The 22,895-nt window shown below is 41.3% G+C and overlaps 1 protein-coding gene across 3 annotated transcripts in view; it reads right to left on the reverse strand.

Moving 5' to 3' along the window:
• LOC140202973 (kinesin-like protein KIF19) overlaps positions 1 to 22,895 on the reverse strand; it is a 170,880-nt gene that overhangs the window by 71,485 nt on the left and 76,500 nt on the right. For all 3 annotated transcript variants that reach the window (XM_072268623.1, XM_072268622.1, XM_072268624.1), the window contains exons 11-13: positions 21,022 to 21,196; positions 7,189 to 7,390; positions 687 to 957 (exon numbers count right to left, since the gene is read on the reverse strand). In XM_072268623.1, coding sequence (XP_072124724.1) covers positions 687 to 957; positions 7,189 to 7,390; positions 21,022 to 21,196 — 648 coding nt within the window. The remainder of the gene's footprint in view (positions 1 to 686; positions 958 to 7,188; positions 7,391 to 21,021; positions 21,197 to 22,895) is intronic.

Here is a 22,895-nt window from a genome sequence, read left to right on the forward strand (position 1 = left end):
GCAAAACCAGAGGGGAGAAAGTCATTCTCAGTATCTGGAATTGTGAGCCTCCAGAGAGATTCAATAGCCGTCCGGTAGTGTAGTGGCATCCGCACTGGACTTTGAGGTAAGTGGTGTCGGGTTCAAATCCAGCCAACTCCTTGCACGCTCTCCATCTGTGCCGGGTCGAGTGTCGAGCTAGGAACTCAGCCTCATGAAAAAAAAACAGACAATGGCAAGGTTGCTGCCCAATGCGTCACAAGGCATGAAGGGGAACATCAAGAGCGATTCGGTATTCCAAGAATACAAGGCATTATAAATCAATAAGTACATACAAAAGAACTTAAAAGATTAATGGAATGCTGACCTTCACTGAAAGGGAGCTGGAATATACAAGTGGTGGAAGCTATTTTACACTCCTGGTTGGGGCTTATTTAGAGAACTTCACAAGATCACAAGACAAACGAGCAGAAGTAGGCCATTCGGCCCATTGAGTCTGCTCCGCAGCTCCCCCATGAGCTAAACTATTCACCCATCTAGCTCCCATCAACTTCACCAACCTTGGTTCTGAACCTGAGGAAGAATATTGAGGTTCATTTAAAATGAGTCAGAATAGATTCAGCTCTGCATTCATCCACTGCAGCTGCAGCTTAACAATTAATATGCATCATATTCCATCCAGCATTCTAACTGATTTGTTACCGTACCATTTATCAGCTGTTGCTGCTGCCGAATAATCTCACTGCAGAGTGATCGATGTTGTTCGTAGCGCTGCACAACGAAGTCTTTCTGTTGGAGGACATTCTCTTTCCTCAGCAGAGCTGACTGGATCTCAGTATTCTCCACCTCCAGCTCATGAACTTTACAGAGCAAACTCATGATCTCCTGCTGCTCCTTATTACTGATGCACTTTGGTAGCAAATCCTCCATCTTTGAGACTTTAGCCTTGATTTCCTCCAACTTCTGCTCCAACTCACACTAAGAAACAAAACAAACAACTGCAATTATTGGCTTCACTCTACACCCTGACACATTCTTTTTATCCACATTAAGCAGTTAGGAAGCATATATATGAATAATTGATTGCCAATGAACAGAATGTGTACCCTTGGGGTTTATTTGTGGAGGTCCTGCCAACAATGTTTGCATTCATTATGGTGTCTACTGAAATTTTGATATCGGGGTAATATTCTGGTATTTTTTTCAACTGCTTCTCAGCTTTCCTAAATGCAAACATTTATTTATCTTCTAGGGTTGGTATGCTCCTGATATGACAAATATTTACCCTTGAGATCTGCTGCTATACTCTATAATGACCTTCTCACTGATAGTGAAAGAAATGGCACAGTACTCACTTTGCTTACATCATTGAAATGGTAATCCAGAGATCCAGACTCATCATACTGAGCGTAAGTACAAATCATAAATAGCAGCTGAGGAATTCAAATTCTGTTTTTAAATAAATGTGGAATAAAACCAGGAATCAGTAATGGCCAGCATGAAGCTTTATCCTTAAAAGCTCATCTGGAAACCACCCATGCTTTCCTGTTATCTGGTTTAAATGTGACTGCAGATCTTTTGAAAAGGTCACTCAAGTTTCCAAATCACAATAAGGTACAAGAGAAACTAAACTGGGTGGACAACTCTACATTGGCTCAGGCAGTAGATTCGACCGTGACAGAGACACACCAATCAAGTGCTCTTCATTAATATTTGAGGAAAGGATCAAAATCAGGAGGGTGGCTGCAGAATGATTGGCCAACACTCTAATGTAGTCACCCTCACAGAATCATACTTTACATGTAACACACATGACCATTTAAAGCTATGTCCGGTTGCCCTACAGGACAGGAACACCAGCCGTGAAGGGACTATGCCAAAGGGTTAGAAGGGAATGGTGGTTGCAGTCCCCAACACTTTCATAACACCTCACAGGTCAGGGGGCCAGGAAACCTCTGGCTGATTACCATCTACGAACAAAGCTCAAGTGATGAATTGGTTTCCTCCTTGGTGAATATCAGTTAGAAAAATCAATGTGGACGTAAATGGCACAGAACGTACTCTGATGGGAGACTTCAACATCCATCAGTAGCACACATACCAACTGAGCTGGCCAGGTACTGAAGGACTTCAGGCCAGACTGAGCCTCGAACAAACAGTGGGAGAACAAATATAAGAGTTATAATGTTCCATTGTCTGCACTAATCCACCTATCAGATATGTAGTTGCCTATGGCATGGCCAGAAGGAGTGTACAATTCTGTCAGAAGCTACATTCTACCTTCATGCAGATGACACCCTAGTCAGTTAGTACACCACCTGCACTTTATCAGATGGGGTGGATTCAGAACAGATTGATCTGGGGATTTATTGCAGGCCATCAGAATTAGCAAAATTTCATTCCACAACAACAGTGATAGCAGAGCGGCAGAGACAATAGAGGTGCTGCCTCATAGCCTCAGAGAGCTGGGTTCAGTCCTGACCTCCAGGGCTGTCCATATGAAGTTTACTTGTCTTCACCATGACCTCATAGGTTTCCTCTGACTGCCCTGATTTCCTCCTGCAGTCCAAAGACCTGCAGCAGTTTAGTAAACAGCCACTGTAAATTGCCTCTGTTGTGTGAGTGAGTGGAAGAACCTGCTAGTTGATGGGAATATCCTTGTGGACAGGTTTGCTGGAGGGTTTAAAACCCATATGGCAGGGGAATGGGAAACAAAGTGATAGGGCTGAGGATGGGGCAACTGGTATAAAAGTTGATGAGTTGTGTAATGAAACTGTAAGGAAGGACAGACAAATGATAGGGCAAAATTGCTATCATTGAGATGAGTTGAAGTGCAACATCTGGGCAAAATCAAAAAAGGGTGGATGAATAAAGGACTGAAGCTATTATATTTGAATGTATGAAATATTCAGAATAATATTCTTGTAGCACAGTTAGAGATTCGTAGGTATGATGTTGAGGGCAGCACTGAGCTGTGGCTGAAAACAAATCATAGTTATTAACCTCAGAGGATACACTTTGTAACAAAAGGGCAGGCGAGTAGGCAAAAGGGATGGAATGGCTCTGTTGGTAAAAAATAAAATTAAATCCTTAGAAAGAGATGATAGATTGGAACATGTAGAACCCTTGTGGGTAGAGTTAAGAAACTAAAAGAGTAAAAAGACCCTGACAGGAGTTATAAACAGGTCTTCACATAGTAGCTAGGATGTGGGATATAAATTTCAACGGGAAATAGAAAAAGGATGTAATAAGGACAATGTTACATAGTCATGGGGGATCTTAACATGCAGCTCGATTGGGAAAATCAGGTTGGTGCTGGATCCCAGGAGAGGGAATTTGTAAAATGCCTGCAAAATGCCCTTTTCAGAGCAGTTTATGGTTGAGCCCACTCGGAGAAAGACATTTTGGGTCGGGTGTTGTGTAATCCACCTGATTTCATTAGGGAGCTGAAGGCAAAGGAACCCTTAGGAGATAGTGATCATAATATTCACCCTGCAGTTTGCGAGGTAGAAGATAGAGTCAGATGTGTCTGTATTACAGTGGAGTAAATGGAATTACAGAGGCATAAGAGAGGAGCTGGCCAAAGTTGATTGGAAGGGGACAATATCATGGATTATGGCAGAACAGCAACAGCTGGTGTTCCTGGAAGCAATTCTGAAGGCACAGATTGGATACATCCGAAAAAGTATTCTAAAAGGAGCAAGAGACAACCTTGGCTGACAAAATAAGTCAAAGGCAGCATATATGCAAAAGAGAAGGCACATAATATAGCAAAAATTAGAGGGAAGACAGAGGATTGAGATACTTTTAAAAACCAACAGAACACAACTAAAAAGCTGTATGGAAAGAAAAGATGAAAAATGAAAGTAATGTAGCTAAGAATATCAAAGAGCAAACCAAAAGCTTTTCCAGCTATTTAAAGAGTAAAAAAGATGTAAGTGGATATGGGACCAGTGGAAAATGACACTGGAGAGGTAGTAATGGGGACAAAGAAATGGTGAATGAACTTAGGTATTTTATGTCAGTTTTCCATGTGGAAGAATATCAGTATGCCACAAATTCGAGAGTGTCAGGGGGCAGAAGTGAGTGTAGTTGTTGTTATGAAGGAAAGGGTGTTTGGGAAGCTAAAAGGTGTGAAGGTAGCTAAGTCACCTGGACCAGTTGGACTTCATCCCAGGGTTCTGAAAGAGGTAACTGAAGAGATTGTGGAGGTATTAGTAATGATCATTCAAATATCATTTGATTGCAGAGTGGTTCTGAAGGACTGGAAAATTGCAAGTGTCACTCAATTCTTTAAGAATGATGGGAGGCAGAAAAAAGGAAATTATAGCCCAGTTATCCTGATCAGTGGTTGGAAAGATGTTGGAGTCCATTATTAAGAATGAGATTTTGGGGTATTTGGAGGCACGTGACAAAGAAGGCCAAAGTCAGCATGGCTTCCTTAAAGAAAATCTTGCCTGATAAATGTGGGAATTTTTTGAGAAAATAACAAGCAGGATAAACAAAGGAAATTCAGTGAATTTTGATTACTTGGATTTTTAGAAGACCTTTGACAAGGTGCCGCACATGAGGCAGTTTAACAAGATAAGAGCCCATGATATTACAGAAAAGATACTGGTATGGATAGAAGATTGGCTGAGTGGCATGAGGCAAAGAGTGGGAATAAACGAGGTTATTCTGGTTGGCTGCCTGTAACTAGTAGTTTTCAAAGGGGTTGTATTGGATCCACTCCCTTTCATGCTATATGTCTACCATTCAGTTGATGGAATTGATAGCTTTGTGACCAAGTTAGCAGACGATAGGAAGATAGGTGGAAGGGCAGGTGGTGTTGAGGAATCAGGGAATCTGCAGAAGGAATTAGGTAGACTGGGAGAACAGGCAAAAAAGTAATAGATGGAATATACTGTCGGGAAGTGTATGGTCATGCACTTTGGTAAAAGGAATAAAGGCATAGACTATTTCAAAAATTCAAAAATCAGAGGTACAAAGGAATTTGGGAGTCCTCATGCAGGATTCCCTTGAGGTTAACTTGTAGGTTCAGTTGGTGGTATGGAATGCAAATGCAATGTTAGCATTCATTTTGAGAGGACTAAAATATAAACAACAAGAATGTGAAGCTGGTCAGACTGCACTTAGAGAATTGTGAGCAGTTTTAGGCCCTTATCTAAGAAAAGATGTGCTGGCATTGGAGAGGGTTCAGAGGAGGATTCTGGGAATGAAGGGGTTAATGTATGAGGAATGTTCAATAGCTCTGGGCCTGTACTCACTGGAGTTTAGGAAAAAGAGGGGAGGATCTCATTGAAACCTATCAAATATTGAAAGGCCATAGAATAGATATGGAGAGGATGTTTCTATAATCTAGGACGTGAGGCCACAGCCTTGGAATAGTGGGATGTCCATTTAGAACAAAGGTTAGAAGGAACTTCTTTCGCCAGAGAGTGGTGAATATGTGGAATTCGTTGCATTAGACAGCCATGGAGGCCAAGTTAATGAGTATATTTGAAGCGGCAGTGATAGTTTCTTGGTATGTCAGGGTGTCAAAGGCTACGGGGAAAAGGTAGGAGTAGGGGCTTAAGAAGGATAATACATCAGTCATGATGGAATGGCAGTGCAGACTCGATGGGCCAAGTGGCCTACTTCTGCTCTTATATCTTATGGTCCTATGGAATTTGGAGGGAGCCTGTGATTAATAAATTCTTTACCTCTTCCAGTTAAGATGATATTACCAAACACGTGCAACAGCCTTCTGGTAGCTAAGAACTCCGACTAAAGCATCATCAAAAATAACTTTCCTGAAGTAAATTGTGCTAAATTATCACCGCAAATAGTGAAGGGGCGAGCGAAGGTGAGGCGGGTTCGGGGGTTAAGCGGAGATGGGGTGTTGCAGATGGAGTTCTGATGTCCGTATAGGTGATCTCGGAGTGAGGTTGGATCACTCTGGGCACTGAAAGGGGAAGTCGGGGCCCAGGCTGAGGAGATTTGGTGTCCTTACAACTGGCCCAGGTGCGAAGTAGGATCACTGTGGGTATCGAGCTGATGTGAAAAGCTTGAGAGCGGCTTCGGGCTGGACGACAAAATCTGGGCCCAGAGCGAGTCACTGGGTTGCATGGTCTAGGCCCCAAGGTCTTTGCGGTAGCCGGGTCCTAGTGTGAGGTACAATACGCTATTTAGACAATTTGAATGCTGGACCAGATCAGAGGTGAGAGCTGATTTCGCTCACTCTCTGCAATCTTCACTCTTCTCTCCAGGGCGGAGCCTTTCGCTGTTCAGTCATTTGGTCAATTTAAATACTGGAGTGAAAAGGCCGGGTGTTAGGATCCAGGGCAAGAGTTGGTTTCACTTGCTCTTCATGATCTTCACCCCTCTCTCCAAGGCGCCAGAGCCTTTCAATTGGTCCATCATTTGGTCAATTTAAATGCCAGCCTAAAGAGACTGAAAAGACAGGGTGTTGGGATCAGGAGCGAGAGATGATTTCGCTCACTCTCCATAATGGTCACTCCTCTCTCTCTACAGTATAGCTGGGGCTATGAAGACAGCCCCAGCTGTTGTGCTCTGCGCCTGCTAAAATAATGAACTGATAGGTGAATCTTTGGGCCTACTCTGGGTTGCTCCAGGGTTCAGATCCGAGGACTCAATGTTTGGATTGTCGCTGTTCACTTCAATTGCTTGTTTGACTTTTGTTTTTTTTCTTTCTCTTGTATATCAGCTGTTTGTCTTTTTTATTTGTTTAACTGGATTCTTTTGGGTTTCTTGCTTTGTGGCTACCTGGGAGCAAACAAGTCTCAAGATTGTACAATTTACACATTCTTTGATAACAAGTATACTTTGAACAAGATGCTGGAGGAACTCAGCAGGTCAGGCAGCGTCTATGGATAAGTACTTACAGTCAGTGTTTCAGGCCGAAACCCTTCGTCAGATCCCGATGAAGAATCTTGGCCCAAAATGTCAACTGCTTATTCCTTAAGTGCTTAATGAACAGCATAGACTCAGTGGGCCAAAGGGCCGGTTTCAGTGCTATATGACTCTGAGTGAAAGAGTGTAGATTCCAGGCAATTCACTGTGTTTTATGTACCTAAGATTTAATATTATTTCAGTGTTTTAAGTGCCATTCTTCCACATAGAAGTCCCTTGTGTTTTGTTATAATTCAGTTAAAAGTTCCTCCTGTCATCTCCCATTGCAGGTGGTCTGTCAGCTATTTCCCTGCTCACCTTGAGTGCTGCAGTTTTTTGCTGCTCATTTAGCAGCATGTCGATTTCCTCCCGTGCCACTGTCACCTCCAGCGGTTCAGTCATATCCGACTCATCCATTAGTCTGGCTTCCTGCTCCTCCCCTTTGTGATCTTTATCAGGTATCTCGCTCCATTTCTTCTTCCACCACTTCCCAGAACGGTTTGCTTTCTCCCTTTCCCAGCTAAAGAAGACACAAAAATCAATTGGTTTCTGCAGGCATCCCTCGACTTACCTGTCTCAGTAGGCAGAATTTTGTTAATCGAAAAGGCTTGGCAAAGTGTTTTATGGGCATTTTGGAACTATACATTCTTTTTTGGGCAGAGAATGAAGCGATATCTGTAATATTGAAAAATAAACTCATTAAGTAACCACAGCCACTCCAAGGGAAGATGGCATTTTTGATTAAAAATTTTAAATCAAGCGTGGGAGACACTCCCAATCACACTAGCTTCTGGGATTTAGATGCTCTAACCCTCCGGAGCATGGATAGCTGACGTGGCTCTTTTGCAGGTTCAGGGTGGTCCTGCTAATTGGCAAACATGTTTTGGGTGCCAAGAACTGAGTATTTAAAGAGCACCTGGACGGAGCCTCAGTGCTCACTCGTAAGCCCTACTAGTGATATCATCAAGCGTTTGTTTTGTGCTCAGTTCCCGACCCAGTTTGATATTGTGTCTCGATCCTTGCTTCGGGTACTCCAGTGTTCGGGTCCACACCGTCCTCGTCCAGGTCTCTTGTCACACAAGTTGAGGATTACATTATTAAAACAGATTACTTGTGAAGCAGGTCACCTTAAACCAGCTGGGACCCGGAAACTCTGTCATTCAGAGCACATTTTTTAACCTCCTAAATGATTGGATTGTAACACAATCGGCCAATGAATGTGATTGGACCTTTTCACGAGAACATATCAATAATCACTCACTTCCATGCACAGAATGTATGCATAAACAAACTGCATGGAGCACACAGGGCTGACATCAGTCCAAGTCATGCTTGGGTTGTGAAACTAATTTAAAGAATACATCTTCCTCAGTGTGGGCCCCGCAGAGGTAGACAGGCCCGATGAACCCCATATCTGTACACTTCCAATAACGTTCAGGTTTGTTAGTGACTGAACCGGAGGAAATCTTGCCGCACTGTAAAGAGCTAAAGGCTGGAGTTACAGACCTGGGTGTGAGTTTGGCTGACTGCAGAGTTCGGCTTTTCTTGCCGCAGGTGTGTGACGTTTATTGTGGGTTTTCACTGGAGGTGAAGGGGGCAAAGTGAAAGTCGCCCATACAGAGATGGCTGGAGAAGGAGAGACAGAAGGTTGAGGGAGAGGGAGAGGGAGAGGTAGTGAACAGTCACATATCTACCCCCATCTGCCTGAAGGTTAATGCATTCAGATTCTAAGGTTATGAAAATCACTTGTGAAAGGGAACAGTAACCTTATATAAGCAGACGTCAAAACATTTACCTATGCCTTTAGAGAGTAAGGCCCCGATGCCTTGAATTTCACAATCCGGATGGCTGAAGCTGATAAATGAACTGCAAATTTGCAGTCATGTATGGCCCCAGTTCAAGAAGAGGAGAATTTACAAACCGTTTGTGGAAACAGAGGAACATGAGAGTAGAGTCATAGAGTCATATAGCATTACAGCACAGAAACAGGCCGATTGGCTCATCCATTCTGTGCTGAATTATTGTTCTGCCTAGTCTTATTGACCTGAACCATACCCCTCCCATCCATATACCTATCCAAACTTCTCTTAAATGATGAAATTGTACGTGCATCCTCCACTTCCACTGACAGCTCGTTCCATACTCTCATCACCCTCTGAGTGAAGAAGATCCCCTTTAAATATTTCACCTTTCATCCTTAACCTATGACTGCTAGTTCTAGTCTCACCCAACCTCCGTGGAAAAAGCCTGCTTGCATTTACCCAATCTATACTCCTCATAATTGCATATACTTCTATCAAATCCTAATTCTCCAACACTTCAGGGAACAAAGTCATAATCTAATTATCCTTTCCCTATGCCCCAGGTCCTCAAATTCCAGACACATCCTTGTAAATTTTCTCTGTACTCTTTCAATCTTATTGAAATATTTCCTGTAGGTAGGTGACCGGAACTGCACACAATATTCAAGTAAGGCCTCAACAATGTCTCATACAACTTCAATATAACATCCCAACTCCTGTACTCAATAATGACATCCAAACTCCTGTACTCAATAATGACATCCCAACTCCTATACTCAATACATGTACAAACGTACATTAATCCTTGACGGGGAAGGACATGTTGACTAGAGTGAAGTAGTTGGGAAGCTAGCATTATCGAGAACCTGGGGTAGTATAGAAAACAAACGCAGAGAGGAAAAGCATTGAGCATTGCTTTCATCTCTGGTTGCCAGAAAGGATTTAAATATCCAAGGGAGGGTAAAAAAAAGATTATTCTTTCTAAAAGTTTTAGAGATGAGGGACTAAGTCATAGGGAAAGCCTAGGGAAATTGGGATTGTTGTCCTTGGAACAATGAAAGTTGAGAGAAGGTTCAATAGAGGTGTACAAAAAATAAATAAGAGTTGGGGAAGTTTGTGATTGCTCAAGGACCAGACAATTAAATATTTGCAGATTAAATATTTTTGACACAAGGCACAAAGAGGAGATGAGGAAAGAGATCAGTCGCGATTTGGCTGCCCACGTGAATCATCTGAATTTTCATTCTAGTCCAATACTAGCATGATCATTACAGAGCACGTTTTCCAACTGGATCACTCCGTGAAGGGAATCCCCGCAGAGGCATGGTTCCTGTATTTATGCTCATTCAGCATCATCGCTTGCACAGAAACAGCTAAGTCGGCATGCCAAACATTTTTAATGTGTCTGTACTGCTCGAGTTATTGCCAAGCCACATCCCAAAACATCGGCTGTGCTTGGAGTGAGTTTGCATCTCTTCAATTAATACGAGCTCAATGTCAAACAGCACTGGTTAGTTTCTGCAGGGAAAAGGCTGTCTGGGGATGACCTGCACCTAACATGCATTATGGTTGACACCTCCCAATCGCTGAAGTCCATGCATGAGGCATGTGCACAAAAATCACATCTGAACAGCACCAGGACAGTGTGTACACGACCAGTTTAGCACATGTTTTTGTGCACAGATTAATTTCTAAGCAATACAGACTAGATTAAAAAAAAGTCAAGTACATTTTTAAAACTACTTTCCAGTCCCCTCTATTCTGCATCAATATGGTTAATTATATCAGAATCAGGTTTATTATCACTGAACTATGCCATGAAACGTGTTGTTTTGCATCAGCAGTACAGTGCAGTTCATAAGAAGTTATGTAAGTTACAATACAAAATATTTTAAAATAGTACAAAAAGAAAGCAAAATAGTAACTAATGTTCACCGGTTCATTGTCCGTTCAGGAATCTGATGGCAGAGGAGAAGACGATATTCCTAAAGTGCTGAGTGTGTGTCTTCAAGCTCCTGTACTTCCTCCTCGATGGTAGCAAAGAGAAGAGAGCATGTCCTGGATGGTGAGTGTCCTTAATAATGGATGCTACCTTTTAGAGGACCGCCTTTTAACAATGTCCTCAATGGTGGGGAGGTTTGTGCCCCTGATGGAGCTGGCTGAGTCTACAACCATCTGTAGCTTTTTTTTCGATCCTGTGCACTAGAGCCTCCATACAGATTGCAGGCCGTCCAAATGTTTTTCATGGTTTGCTAGAGTCTTTGATGATATACCATATCCCCTCAAACTCCTAATGCAGTTTGGCCTTCTTTGTGGTTGCATGAATATGTTGGGCCCAGGATAGATCCTCTGAGATGCTGCTGTCCAGGAACTTCAATCTGCCCACCCTTTCCACTGCGGACCCCTTGCTGAGGACTGGCATGTGTTCTCCTGACCTCATCTTCCTGAGGTCCACAATCAGTTCCTTTATCTTGTTGACGGTGAGTGCATTGATATTGTGACAACACTCAATCAGCTGATCTATCTCACTACTGTATATTTCCATAAGACCATAAGACAAAGGAGCAGAAGTTGGCCATTCGGCCCATCGAGTCTGCTCCGCCATTTTATCGTGAGCTGATCCATTCTCCCATCTAGTCCCACTCCCCCGCTTTCTCACCATAACCTTTGATGCCCTGGTTTCTCAGATACCTATCAATCTCTGCCTTAAATACACCCAATGACTTGGCCTCCACTGCTGCCCATGGCAACAAATTCCATAGATTCACCATCCTCTGACTAAAAAAATTTCTTCGCATTTTCATTCTGAATGGGGGCCTTTCAATCCTTAAGTCATGCCCTCTTATACTAGACTCCCCCATCATGGGAAACAACTTTGCCACATCCACTCTGTCCATGCCTTTCAACATTCGAAATGTTTCTATGAGGTCTCCCCTCATTCTTCTAAACTCCAAGGAATACAGTCCAAGAGCGGACAAATGTTCCTCATATGTTAACCCTCTCATTCCCGGAATCATTCTAGTGATTCTCCAATGTCAGCACATCCTTTCTTAAATAAGGAGACCAAAACTGCCCACAGTATTCCAAGTGAGGTCTCACCAGCGCCTTATAGAGCCTCAACATCACATCCCTGTTCCTATACTCTATTCCTCTAGAAATGAATGCCAACATTGCATTCGCCTTCTTCACTACTGACTCAACCTGGAGGTTAACTTTAAGGGTATCCTGTACGAGGACTCCCAAGTCCCATTGCATCTCAGAACTTTGAATTCTTTCCCCATTTAAATAATAGTCTGCCCGTTTATTTTTTCTGCCAAAGTGCATAACCATACACTTTCCAACATTGTACTTCATTTGCCAGTTCTCTGCCCATTCTTCCAATCTATCCAAGTTTCTTTGCAGACTCTCCATTTCCTCAGCACTACCGGCCCCTCCACCTATCATTGTATTGTCAGCAACTGTACATTTCATTCATATCATCTGAGATTCTGCAAACAGATGTGTCACTGGCAAATTTATAGATGGCGTTAGAGTTGTGCCTAGTCACACAATCATGAATATTGAGAGAGTAGAGCAGTGGGCTAAGCACACCTCCTTGGGGTATGCCTGTGTTGATTGTCGGTGAGGAGGAGGTGTTATTTCCAATCTGTATGAATTGTGGTCTCCCCATGAGGAAGGCAAGGATCCAGTTTAGAGAGAGGTTCAGAGGGAGGTACAAAGGCCCAGGTTTTGAAGTTTGGATTAATGTTGAGGGGATGATGGTGTTGAACGTTGAGCTGTTATCAATAAACTTCAACCTGATGTAGGCAGTTGTCCAGGTGGTCTAAGATCAAGTGGAGAGTCAGTGAGATTGCAACTTGTGGGCAGTAGGCAATTTGCAGTGGGTCCAGGTCCTTGCACAGGCAAGAGATAATTCTAGCCATGACAATCCTTTCAAGGCACTTCAACACAGTAGATGTGGGTGCTACTGGGTGTTACACGATGAGGCAGTTCACTCGGCTCTTCTTGGCACCAGTACAGTTGATGCCCTTCTGAAACAGGTGGGAACCTTCATCTGCAGCAATCGAAGATGCTCAACCTCTCAAATTCAGTTGCTATAGTTATCAAATTAGCACAGATTACAATGTTCAGTGAATATTTAACAAAACTTGAAATTGCTTTAGGTCAATGCTTGTCAGTGACAGCAGCTGTCGGGGTCCTGTGTCAATATGGATTTTGGATATCTAAATTATTTTATGATGCATTTGATCACTTTATTATCATTACTACTTTCATTATATAAAATATATATAAAACAATATTTTACACAGCAATAATAAAGACAAGCTACTCTCTCTCTGAAATGTCATCAAGTATATTAAATGGAAGACCACAACGATAATTTAGTTCTGCAATAAAATGGGAATCAATAGGAGCATTGAAAGGACACAGTCCTGTCAACGCCAAACATAATGACTATGATGTATCCATACACGTCTGCATTTACCTCCCCTGTAGGGCATAGATTTCATATTCTGGAGGCCACACACGATTGTAGTGAGGGATGATATAAAGCAACAAAGATGACAACTCTGATACGAGTAATAGTTAATAAAGCTTTAATGGGCCCTCCTGTCAGATTCAGCATTTATAGTCTAGAGAGACCTGTATGACTTGTCAGACCTGTGTGGCAATATTCTCAGTATCCTGCAGGAAAAACATTCTGCAATCTGCAAAGACTGTTGATGTGCTGTTATATTTTGTAACTTCAAAAACATGAAACTAATCAAAATAAAAACAAGGGAGCAAAGATTGTGTATGCATATTAGTTTCATTTTTTCATTTTTACTTTTAAGCAAGGCGCACATGTATGACATGGAAGCATCATGACATATGTAATTCACATATTTTTACATATAACCCATATTTCATTATTTAATCAAACAAAGAATGCTTTCTCAAACAATAGATTTACAATATTACTCAAATATCACTGAAATATTAACTACACAACACTCCTCTCCACAGAGCTATAAACCCATACACCCCAACTCAATAATGAATGCACTCCAACTTGATATCTGTGTGTATATACTACACACACACACACACACACACACACACACACACACACACACACATATATGTTTGTAGATAGATAGAAAGATATAGATAGAGATGCAACTACTATAAAGACATCCACAGCATAGTAAATTTTAAATTGTTCCATTCTGGCCTAAAGAATTAATTGCTGTGGAAGCTTTCTGGCCTAAAGATTTGATCGCTGTGGATGCTTTCTTACTCTTGTGTGATAACTTCTTTCCTGATGAGGGGGATCTGTGAAACAATCTCATGTTCCGGGGCCTCCTCCATGATGGTTGTAGGAGTTGACTCTGGGACTGCAGGAAGTGGTTCTGACAGATCTGGATACCTTTCTTCTGGACATGTTGGCAAGCTTCACTGGAGGATGTGGATCACAATGTGTGAGTACGGTGTCTGGTGTCAGCATTTCCTTTACTTTTTAAAAGCCACCTCACACTGCTTTGTGCCATTGCCATTTCTTCCTGATCTGTAGTAATGAGTTCAAGGGATGGCGCACAATGGCCAGCTTTGGCAGGAACCTGTCATAACAATTGACAAATCCTAAAAAGGACCACAATTGCAACACGTCCTTTTGTTTTAATGCCATCTTGAGATTTTAGCAATGTTCCTTGTCATCCTTACCAGTAACGATGATGTTATCCAAGTAACACTGAGTGCCTGGGCAACCTTGCAGCACCTGGTCCATGGTTTTCTGCCAGAGCACAGGTGCAGATGCTACTCGAAAAATAAACCTATTATAGTGATAAAGCCCTTTGTGAGTGTTTATGTTGAAACACTTTGGACTCTTCTTCCATCTTCATCTGTAAGTAGGACTCAGCTAAGTCCACTTTTCAGAAGTGTTTTCCTCCAAAAAGATTTGCAAAGATATCTTCTAATTTGGGCAAAGAGTATTGATCTACTTCCTGTACTGGGTTGATGGCGATCCTAAAATCACCACAGATCCTGATACATAATAAGAATCCTATTATTCTTGGCTACTGGGACCACTGGCATTGTCCATGGACTCCACTCAAACTTGGAAAGAATTCTTTTGGCCTACATGTGATCAAGCTCACTGGTTAGTTTATCATGGACGGTATAAGGGACCAGACAGGCTTTGGAAAACTTGGGTGTGGCATTTTCATTTTGCACTATTTTACCCTTGATATATTTGAGTTTTCCAATGCCAACACTAATGATGCTGTGGCATGATCCAGTACCTTTCTTAATTCACTTTCAGTTGACCCTATTGCAGGGGTCGTTCCATGCAAATAGTGGATTCATCTCCATCAAGTTGTAGTTGTCTCAGCCAATCACACCCCCACAATGCTGACCCTGCTGTAATTCCTACAGGAACTATCTTTTCTTCAGTATAAGTTCTTAGTTGGATTACTACAGGCTTCAGTTTAGTATCTTTGAAATGCCATCAAACTCATTTTGTGGAATGACTGAAACAGTTGAGCCAGAGTTCAAATCCATTTTATTTACTTTGCCTTTCACTCTGGTATAAACCATATTGCTTGTCTATTGTTTGTTTTCACATAGTAAATCATAAGGCCACTCAGTCCTGTTTCACTCTGATCATTATCAGATTTTTCATCAACAGCATGCAGATTAGTGCTTTTTGAAACTGCAACTTGACATTTTACCTTTTTCTTTTTCCTGCGCAGTCTATTCATTTTTGTCTGCCCAACATGCTCTTTGTATTTGTCCTACTTTGTTGCATTTCCTGCAAGTATTGCATTTAAACAAGCATTGGTCGGCTGTATGTAAGCCCCTACCACAATAGTAACACAATTTGTTCAGTCAGGCTGGTTTCTGTTTAGACATTGCAATTTTGTTCACTCTCATTTTCATTCCTGACTGCAACTCAATTTGATCCTGTCTGCTGTTTCCATTGATACAGTGATTTCAACTGCTCTTTTAAATGTAAGTTGTGCTTCAGTTGGGAGAAATCTTTGAATGTTTTCTTGTAAGATTCAAACACCAAATTATCTCTCAGTGCATCATTAGGTCCATTATGAGGGGCGGCACAGTAGCATATTGGTAGCACAGTGCTTTACAGTACAGGCAACCCAGGTTCAATTCCTACTGCTGCCTGTAAGGAGTTAGCATGTTCTTACCGTGACCGCATGGATTTCCTCCCACAGTCTAAGGATGTACCAGTAACTAGGTTAATTGGTCATTGTAACTAGGTTAATTGGTCATTGTAAATTGTCCCTTGATTAGACTAAGGGTCAAGTAGGTGTGTTGCTGGATGAGGTGGCTTGAGTGTCCGGAAGGGTCTATTCCACACTGTATCTCAATAAAATAATCTTATTAAAAATGAACTAATTAGTATCATGCAGTACTCACTGTTTATGAGCCCATGAATTTGCCTATTTGTTGCCTTTTTTAAAACTCAACCATGTTCTCTCTTCCCTTTCCAAAGAGACGCTGCTCTTTTTTAACTTGAACATCTCGGTGTGCTTTATTTTTCCCATCCTGATGAAGGACCTCGGCCCGAAACGCCAACTGTTTACTCTTTTCCATTGATGCTGCCTGGCCTGCTGAGTTCCTCCAGCATTTTGTATGTGTTACTTTATTTTTAACTCAAATGTCCCACTGCGCTTCAATAAGTAGACAGTTGTCTCGAGTTCATCTTAAGAAATACATCGTCACTACAGTTATGTTTTCTAACTCTAAAATATAAAACTAATTGGAAGAAAAACAAGGGAGTTTGGAATATGAATCAAACTTCATTTTTACTTTTAAGCAAGGTATGTACGTATGACGTGATAGCATCATGTCGTTATGCAATTAATGTAATTTTACATATAACCTGTAATGAATTATTTAACCAAATAAAGAATGCTTATTCAAACAATGCATTTACAATATTACTCAAATATTATGGAAAAACTGTACAAAATAAACTTAAGTTACTCCTGTTAGGTCCTATAGAAACAACAACAAACTATTACGTCATTTGAGCCTGTTCTTAGAATATGGCTGGATTAATATCATGTCACCACAATGTTTTGACTTCATCTCTCTTCATGCCCTTGTTTATTTTTTTAAATCATTTGAGCTAATCTTAACTTGATTTTGTTAAAATGTTCCAAAATTTCAATTCATTATGTGTGAAGAAGTTTTCCCTGCCCTTAGCCCTCCATAGCAAATTTCTAATCATATAGATAGATATAAGGATGGCTCAAAGGTCAAAGCTGTGCTTCTGAAACAAATACGTATTGGAAAAGTGTAATTTTGACAGTATTTCTTTACCTCCCAAAATCCCAATAAGCAAGCAGGTCTCCAATTTCTTAAAGCAGGTACATTCCCCCACCTTCTCATATTATAGTGGCCCAAATCCAGCTACACTATTTTACGTCAAAAACACCAAAATGCTCTTTCAGAAGAGTATTCCAGTCATTTGAAATAATTGTAAAAGTTACAACGTAATTGATGTGCATAGAAATTGGAATTCACCGCCTTCTTGTACACCAAGCATCTGCTACATACAGCATTCCACAGCTGCATGCAGTACTCTGAAAGGATACCAAGTCTGTACCGCCCCCAATACTGCAGGATTGTGGCCTTTTCGAGAAATCACGGTTAGTCCTGGTTGTACGTGTAGGTCAATCCTTATTTAATATGACAGGAAATATCTCTGTGCTTGGGTCAATCAAAAAGAACCACATCTGTAAAGGGATAATCTGGATAAAAGGTTAAAGCTGAAGATAAGGGCAAAGCTGGCAAAACGGCTGTCTCAAAGTTTAAGAACTGTAAACCTCTGAGACTTTATAAGTGAGAGCCCTCCGGCACCACTACAAACTAGGAAAAGTTCTCCTGATGTAATTAACCACTAGTTTTATCTCATCCCCACAGACATTTTGCATTACAATCAGAACATTCCTTAACAAAAAATCTGATGGATTGCTTCATTATAATTGAATCTTTCAAGTCAATTCAAAGAAAGCAAGGAGCATCACACATATCCATTGCCTCAATTCGCTGTGTAATTCTATATTGCAAATACTAAAACATACTTCCAACACACACCTATATGAAATCAAACCATTATTAAATCCTTTGTTGGTTAATTTGAAGATTAATTTTCAACAGGATTTCATTCATTTTGTGCATTATTTTATATTATTTTATGAAAAAGGCTAATTTTTGAGCGATTTTTAATTAAATGGCTTGAGTTTCCATATAGTTTGCCTATTTAGAAAAGTATTTTGTAGTTATGATTGTCCCTGAGCACATGGTTGGTGTTGCTGTGAGGTTCTTGGTACAGTATAAGGTTAGAGCAGGTGGAAAGATAGTGTTAATGGGCTGAGGAAGAGGTGCAGCAACAAGGGATTTAGTGAGGAAATTCAGAGTGTATTAGGAAGATGCTGAAGATTATGCCCACAGGGAAGAGCAAGAGCAATGGCAGTAAACAAGTCTATTGCTACAACTGCAAATAGTAAGATTTAACTTTAAAATGCAAGAAACTTAAGATGATGGCCTCCTACTAATAATCATAGACAAAATAACTTGTTTCTGACCCTCATGTGAAACTTCAGTCAAACAACGTAAATCATTTTGAACTCTTTATGGGGTAGAAATTCACCCTGGACAGTAAAACTGTACAAGTACCATTGACCACATCATGTGTAATATGACCTGGCCATATCACATCATCAGATAATCACTGATTTGAATTCAAGAAAGATTACAGGAAACCAATGTTATAACGTGACCTAGAAAAAACATTCAAAATTTCTTTTTAGTTTTTTTGAAGGTAATGGACATAGTGGAACTGATGATCCAGTTGATTTGCGGGTGAAACATTATTTACTACAAAATACAGATTCAATGTTAGAACTGAAATAATCAGGAAAGCAATATCCAAAATGTTTGAATAAAGGCAGAAACAGTTCTCTTAAAAGACTATGTAATCATAATCAGCATATACTGTGGGTTGAGGTTTCTACTGCTGTGACTTCAACTGCCTTCCTGCCAAATTGGCTGCCCACGCATCTCATCGAATACTTCCACTGCAGTGGGAATAATACACTTGCAATTCATCTTCCGTATTGACAGCAAAATTATCCCAATCAGCAGGCAACAGCTTTCTGTGGGTTTGAAACACAGCTGAGCTTTTGACTGAAAGTCAGTCATTGCCACAGATTGTTCTCACAGCCCTCGTGTCATTCAGACATAACACGAAACTCAAAAGAATAAAAGCCCCATCATAGACTGTGTGTGAAGCTGCATGGTTTAGGAGAGCTTTAAAGCTGTTTAATGGTGATAAGCCAGAGCACAGGATTCCATGCAACAATCACAGCAGACAACTTAAAGGATTCAAGCACTCAGCACTTGACACTTGTGAGCCTCAGAAAGAAGAGATAGAGGAGGCAGCAGCTACAAGTGCCTTTTCTTTCAGGGTTATCCCACAATTTTTGTTGTTAAAAGGCTGCAGAAATAAAAGGTGGAGGCAGTATTTGTTTATCAGAAGTTTAAAAAATATTGAGAGATGATAGATATATGGGGTTAATTATTAATCAGCAAAGATCTTGGTGATTATTTATCGAGCTACAGCACGGAATAAGCTCTTTGAGCCACGCTACCCATGATTTAACCCTAGCCTCATCACAAGACAATTTACGATGACCAATTAGCCTACGAACTGGTATATCTTTAAACTGTGGGATCGTAGTGACTAGTGCAACAGCTCCTACAACTAAATAGCTTGATGATATTTCACATTATATGTTCCAGAGAACTTCCCAACCAATGGAAAAAGCTGCCGTGACATAGGATAATTTAACTTGTAATTGTCATATACACAGGGGCACTAATCATATGAGATAAATAAACACATTATTTGTTAAACCCTTCTCAGGCATCCAGCTGGGTACAGATATCAATTTTAACTGATGTTTCGCTGACAAACTCTGCCATCTTCATCAGGGATAATGCCTGGGCATGTCTAGTCTGGTGGTATTTAAACCCCTGTAGTCTGTCCCTCCTGATTGGCTAGTCCTCATCCAATCAGGTTACCACTATCCCACCTTGTATACAATCGAATTCCAGTTCTGACTTTCGTCTTTGTTAAAATTCTTTTCCTCTGGTTTTATTCCAATGACTTCGTTCACCAGGAGGTCCAATAGTTCCACGACCATCTGATCAGTATATATCCAAACATTCAACATAAATCGATATGGAGAAGAATGATTGCCTCCCATTCCTGGATATTCTAATACGAGGGAAACCAGATGGTAACCTCAGACATGGCATCTATCGGAAAACCCACTCACATAGACTCACACCTCAACAATAACAGCCACCATCACGCCTCCCAATGTAGAGTAGTTCTTTCTACTTTGATTAACCGTGAGAAAACTATTTTGGACCTGGACAGTCTCCACGAGGAAATAAGATGATTACGCAGAACATTCCTACAGAATGGCTACAAGGTGAAGGAAATCAATCGGACTGTCAAAAGGATCAACGGTAAAAACAGGAAACCTAACAATGAGGAGGAACCCATTGCTGCTGCCTGTCTTCCTATATATTTCCATGGTTTTTGGAAGGATCACCAGCATCCTGAACAAATACTGGATTAATACCATTCACAAGCCCGTCAGGAAGCTCAAAGCTCAGCCTACACGGGTCAAAGATAACCTGGGACTCAGGATGACTGGTGTTTGCAGGATTCCCTGTAAATGTGGAGGAGTGTATATCGGCCAGACGGGATGCACGGTGGTGACCCACATCAAGGAGCACAGGAGGTGTATCCATTTGGGTTACCCAAAGAAATTGGTGGCAGCGGAACATTACATTCATAATGGCTGCAGGATTGACTTTGATTGCACAGAACTACTATACTATACCAATAGTTTTTGGGACCACCTAGTGAAGGAAGCCATTGAAATAAAACTAGAGAGAAAGAATTTTGACAAAGTTGAAGGTCTCACTCTAAGTAGGAACTGAAAATCGATTGTAAACAAGGTGGGAGAGCAGAAGCTTTATTGGATGAGGACTAACCAATCAGGAAGGATGGACAACGGGGGCCTAAATACCACCGGACTAGACATGCCCGGGCATCAGCCCTGACGAAGATGGCTGAGTTTGTTATAGAAATGTCAGTTAAAATCGATATATATACCCAGCTGGAAACCCGAGAAGTGTTCATTCGTCATATACATGGGGAAAACACTAGATCCTTTTTCACATTATTTGTTAACATGTTGCAAAATCCAAACCACTGGCACAGTTTAAGGCTTGATGACATGATTAAGGTGTCAGTCGAACTCACTCAGCTATGGTTAGCAGATGTCTGGAGGTGTCAATGTGAAGCTCCATGTTGGTATTTTCAAGCTCCATGAGGTTGTGACGGATCTCCATTTGTTGCCTAAAAGCAACCATCAATTGATCCCTCAGTCTGGCCATTTCCCCTCGCTTGTATTCCACTGAATGCTGCTGGACTTCAGCTGAAAGCACATCACAAATTGACTTCATAAGCAAAAACTATTTCCCCTTTTTCAGTTTATCAAGTTCTGTTCTTTTTATTCCATTAAAGATTTTTTTCTTCAGTTGTTTTCATCTCCATTATGTTTTTGGTTGTGGGAATTATTGAGTTGCATGAAACACCCCCAGACTTAAACAATTCCAGTGATTCTGGTTAATTCATGACCTCCAGTACAACTTCTGTGAAGTTTGTACATTCTCCATGCAACCCCATGGTGCTCTGGTTTCCTCCTGTTGGCTGGTAGGCTCATTGGAAGTGGGTGGGACAGAGTTGCACATACCAGAATTTCATTAAATAACAGAGTACCATCAATCTCAGGTTTCAATCATCACAGAAACAGGCCCTTCAGCCCATCTGGTGCTGAGCAGCAGTCAACTCTCAGCCAATGAATGATTTCCGAAGTGAAAATCAGTCCCATGAAGGAAAATGTTCCACTTTAATGTCAGGCCATACAGTCTGAATCCAGGCAGATGAGACAAGGCATTATAATTTGGAATGCCCAGCCTGGAAACTGTAGAACCAGATGCAATTTTAACTTCCAAAAGGAAATTTGGAAAATCCATAATCAGTAGGCAGTTGTTGGGACATGGAGGAAGAGTAGGGAAGTGTGATCATGCCAGAGTGGATGAATGCTAGGTGGGCACTGGTATCAACCAAATATCCTCAGGCAGAATAACTTGAGGCACTGCTCACAAGCAAGCTTGCATTACTGTTTCTCTCAGCGGCAAGGAAAACAGCTTTCCAGATTTTATCTTCCGAAGAATTTCTGAACAGAATAAAATGAGGCTTCTCAGCATTGAGAAACAAAGCAACTTTCCACAAGTGTGACCTGAGTGTATGATGAGCATTCTCTGGTTTCCTATAAGGTTCAGGTGTTATTCAGAATTCATTCCATATTACCCCTACAGTTCATCACAGAAAAGTACTGGTAGCTTCTGCACAAACCCCAATTGAGTTAGATTGCCAGTTTAGGGTTGGCTTGTTAAGAGGTGCCTCCTTTTCTAATCTGTTCTCACAACTGAGAATAGGGCTGAATGACTTGAACTTATTCCATGTCCAGAAGACCAGTGGATATAGGAGCAGAATTGGGCCATTTGGCCCATTGAGTCTGCTCCGCCATTTCATCATGGCTGATCCAATTTTCCTCTCAGCCCCAGTCTTCTACCTTCTTCCGATATCCCTTCATGCCCTGAGCAATTGAGAACCTATCAACCTCTGCCTTAAATAAACATAAAGGCATGGCCTCCACAGCTCCCTGTGGCAAAGAATGCCACGGATTCACCACTCTCTGGCTAAAGAAATTCCTCCTCACCTCCATTCCAAAAGATACCCCTCTGTTCTGAGGCTGTGTCCTCTGGTCTTAGACTTTCCCACCACATGAAACATCCTCCCCACATCCACTCTATCTGGGCCTTTCACTGTTCAATAGGTTTCAAAGAGGTCACCCATCATTCTTCTGAATTCTAGTGAATACAGGTCCACAGATATCAGATGCTAGTCATCCAACAAGCCATTCAATCCCAAAATAATTTTCATGAACCACCTTTGAACCCTCTCCAGTTTTAACACACCTTTTCAAAGACAAGGGGCCCAAACCTGATAACAATACTCCAAGTGAGGCCTCACCAGTACCTTATAAAGTCTCAACATTACATCCTTGT

This window comes from Mobula birostris, chromosome 9 (assembly GCF_030028105.1).
Source record: "Mobula birostris isolate sMobBir1 chromosome 9, sMobBir1.hap1, whole genome shotgun sequence".
In the NCBI taxonomy this organism is placed as follows: Eukaryota; Metazoa; Chordata; class Chondrichthyes; order Myliobatiformes; family Myliobatidae; genus Mobula; species Mobula birostris.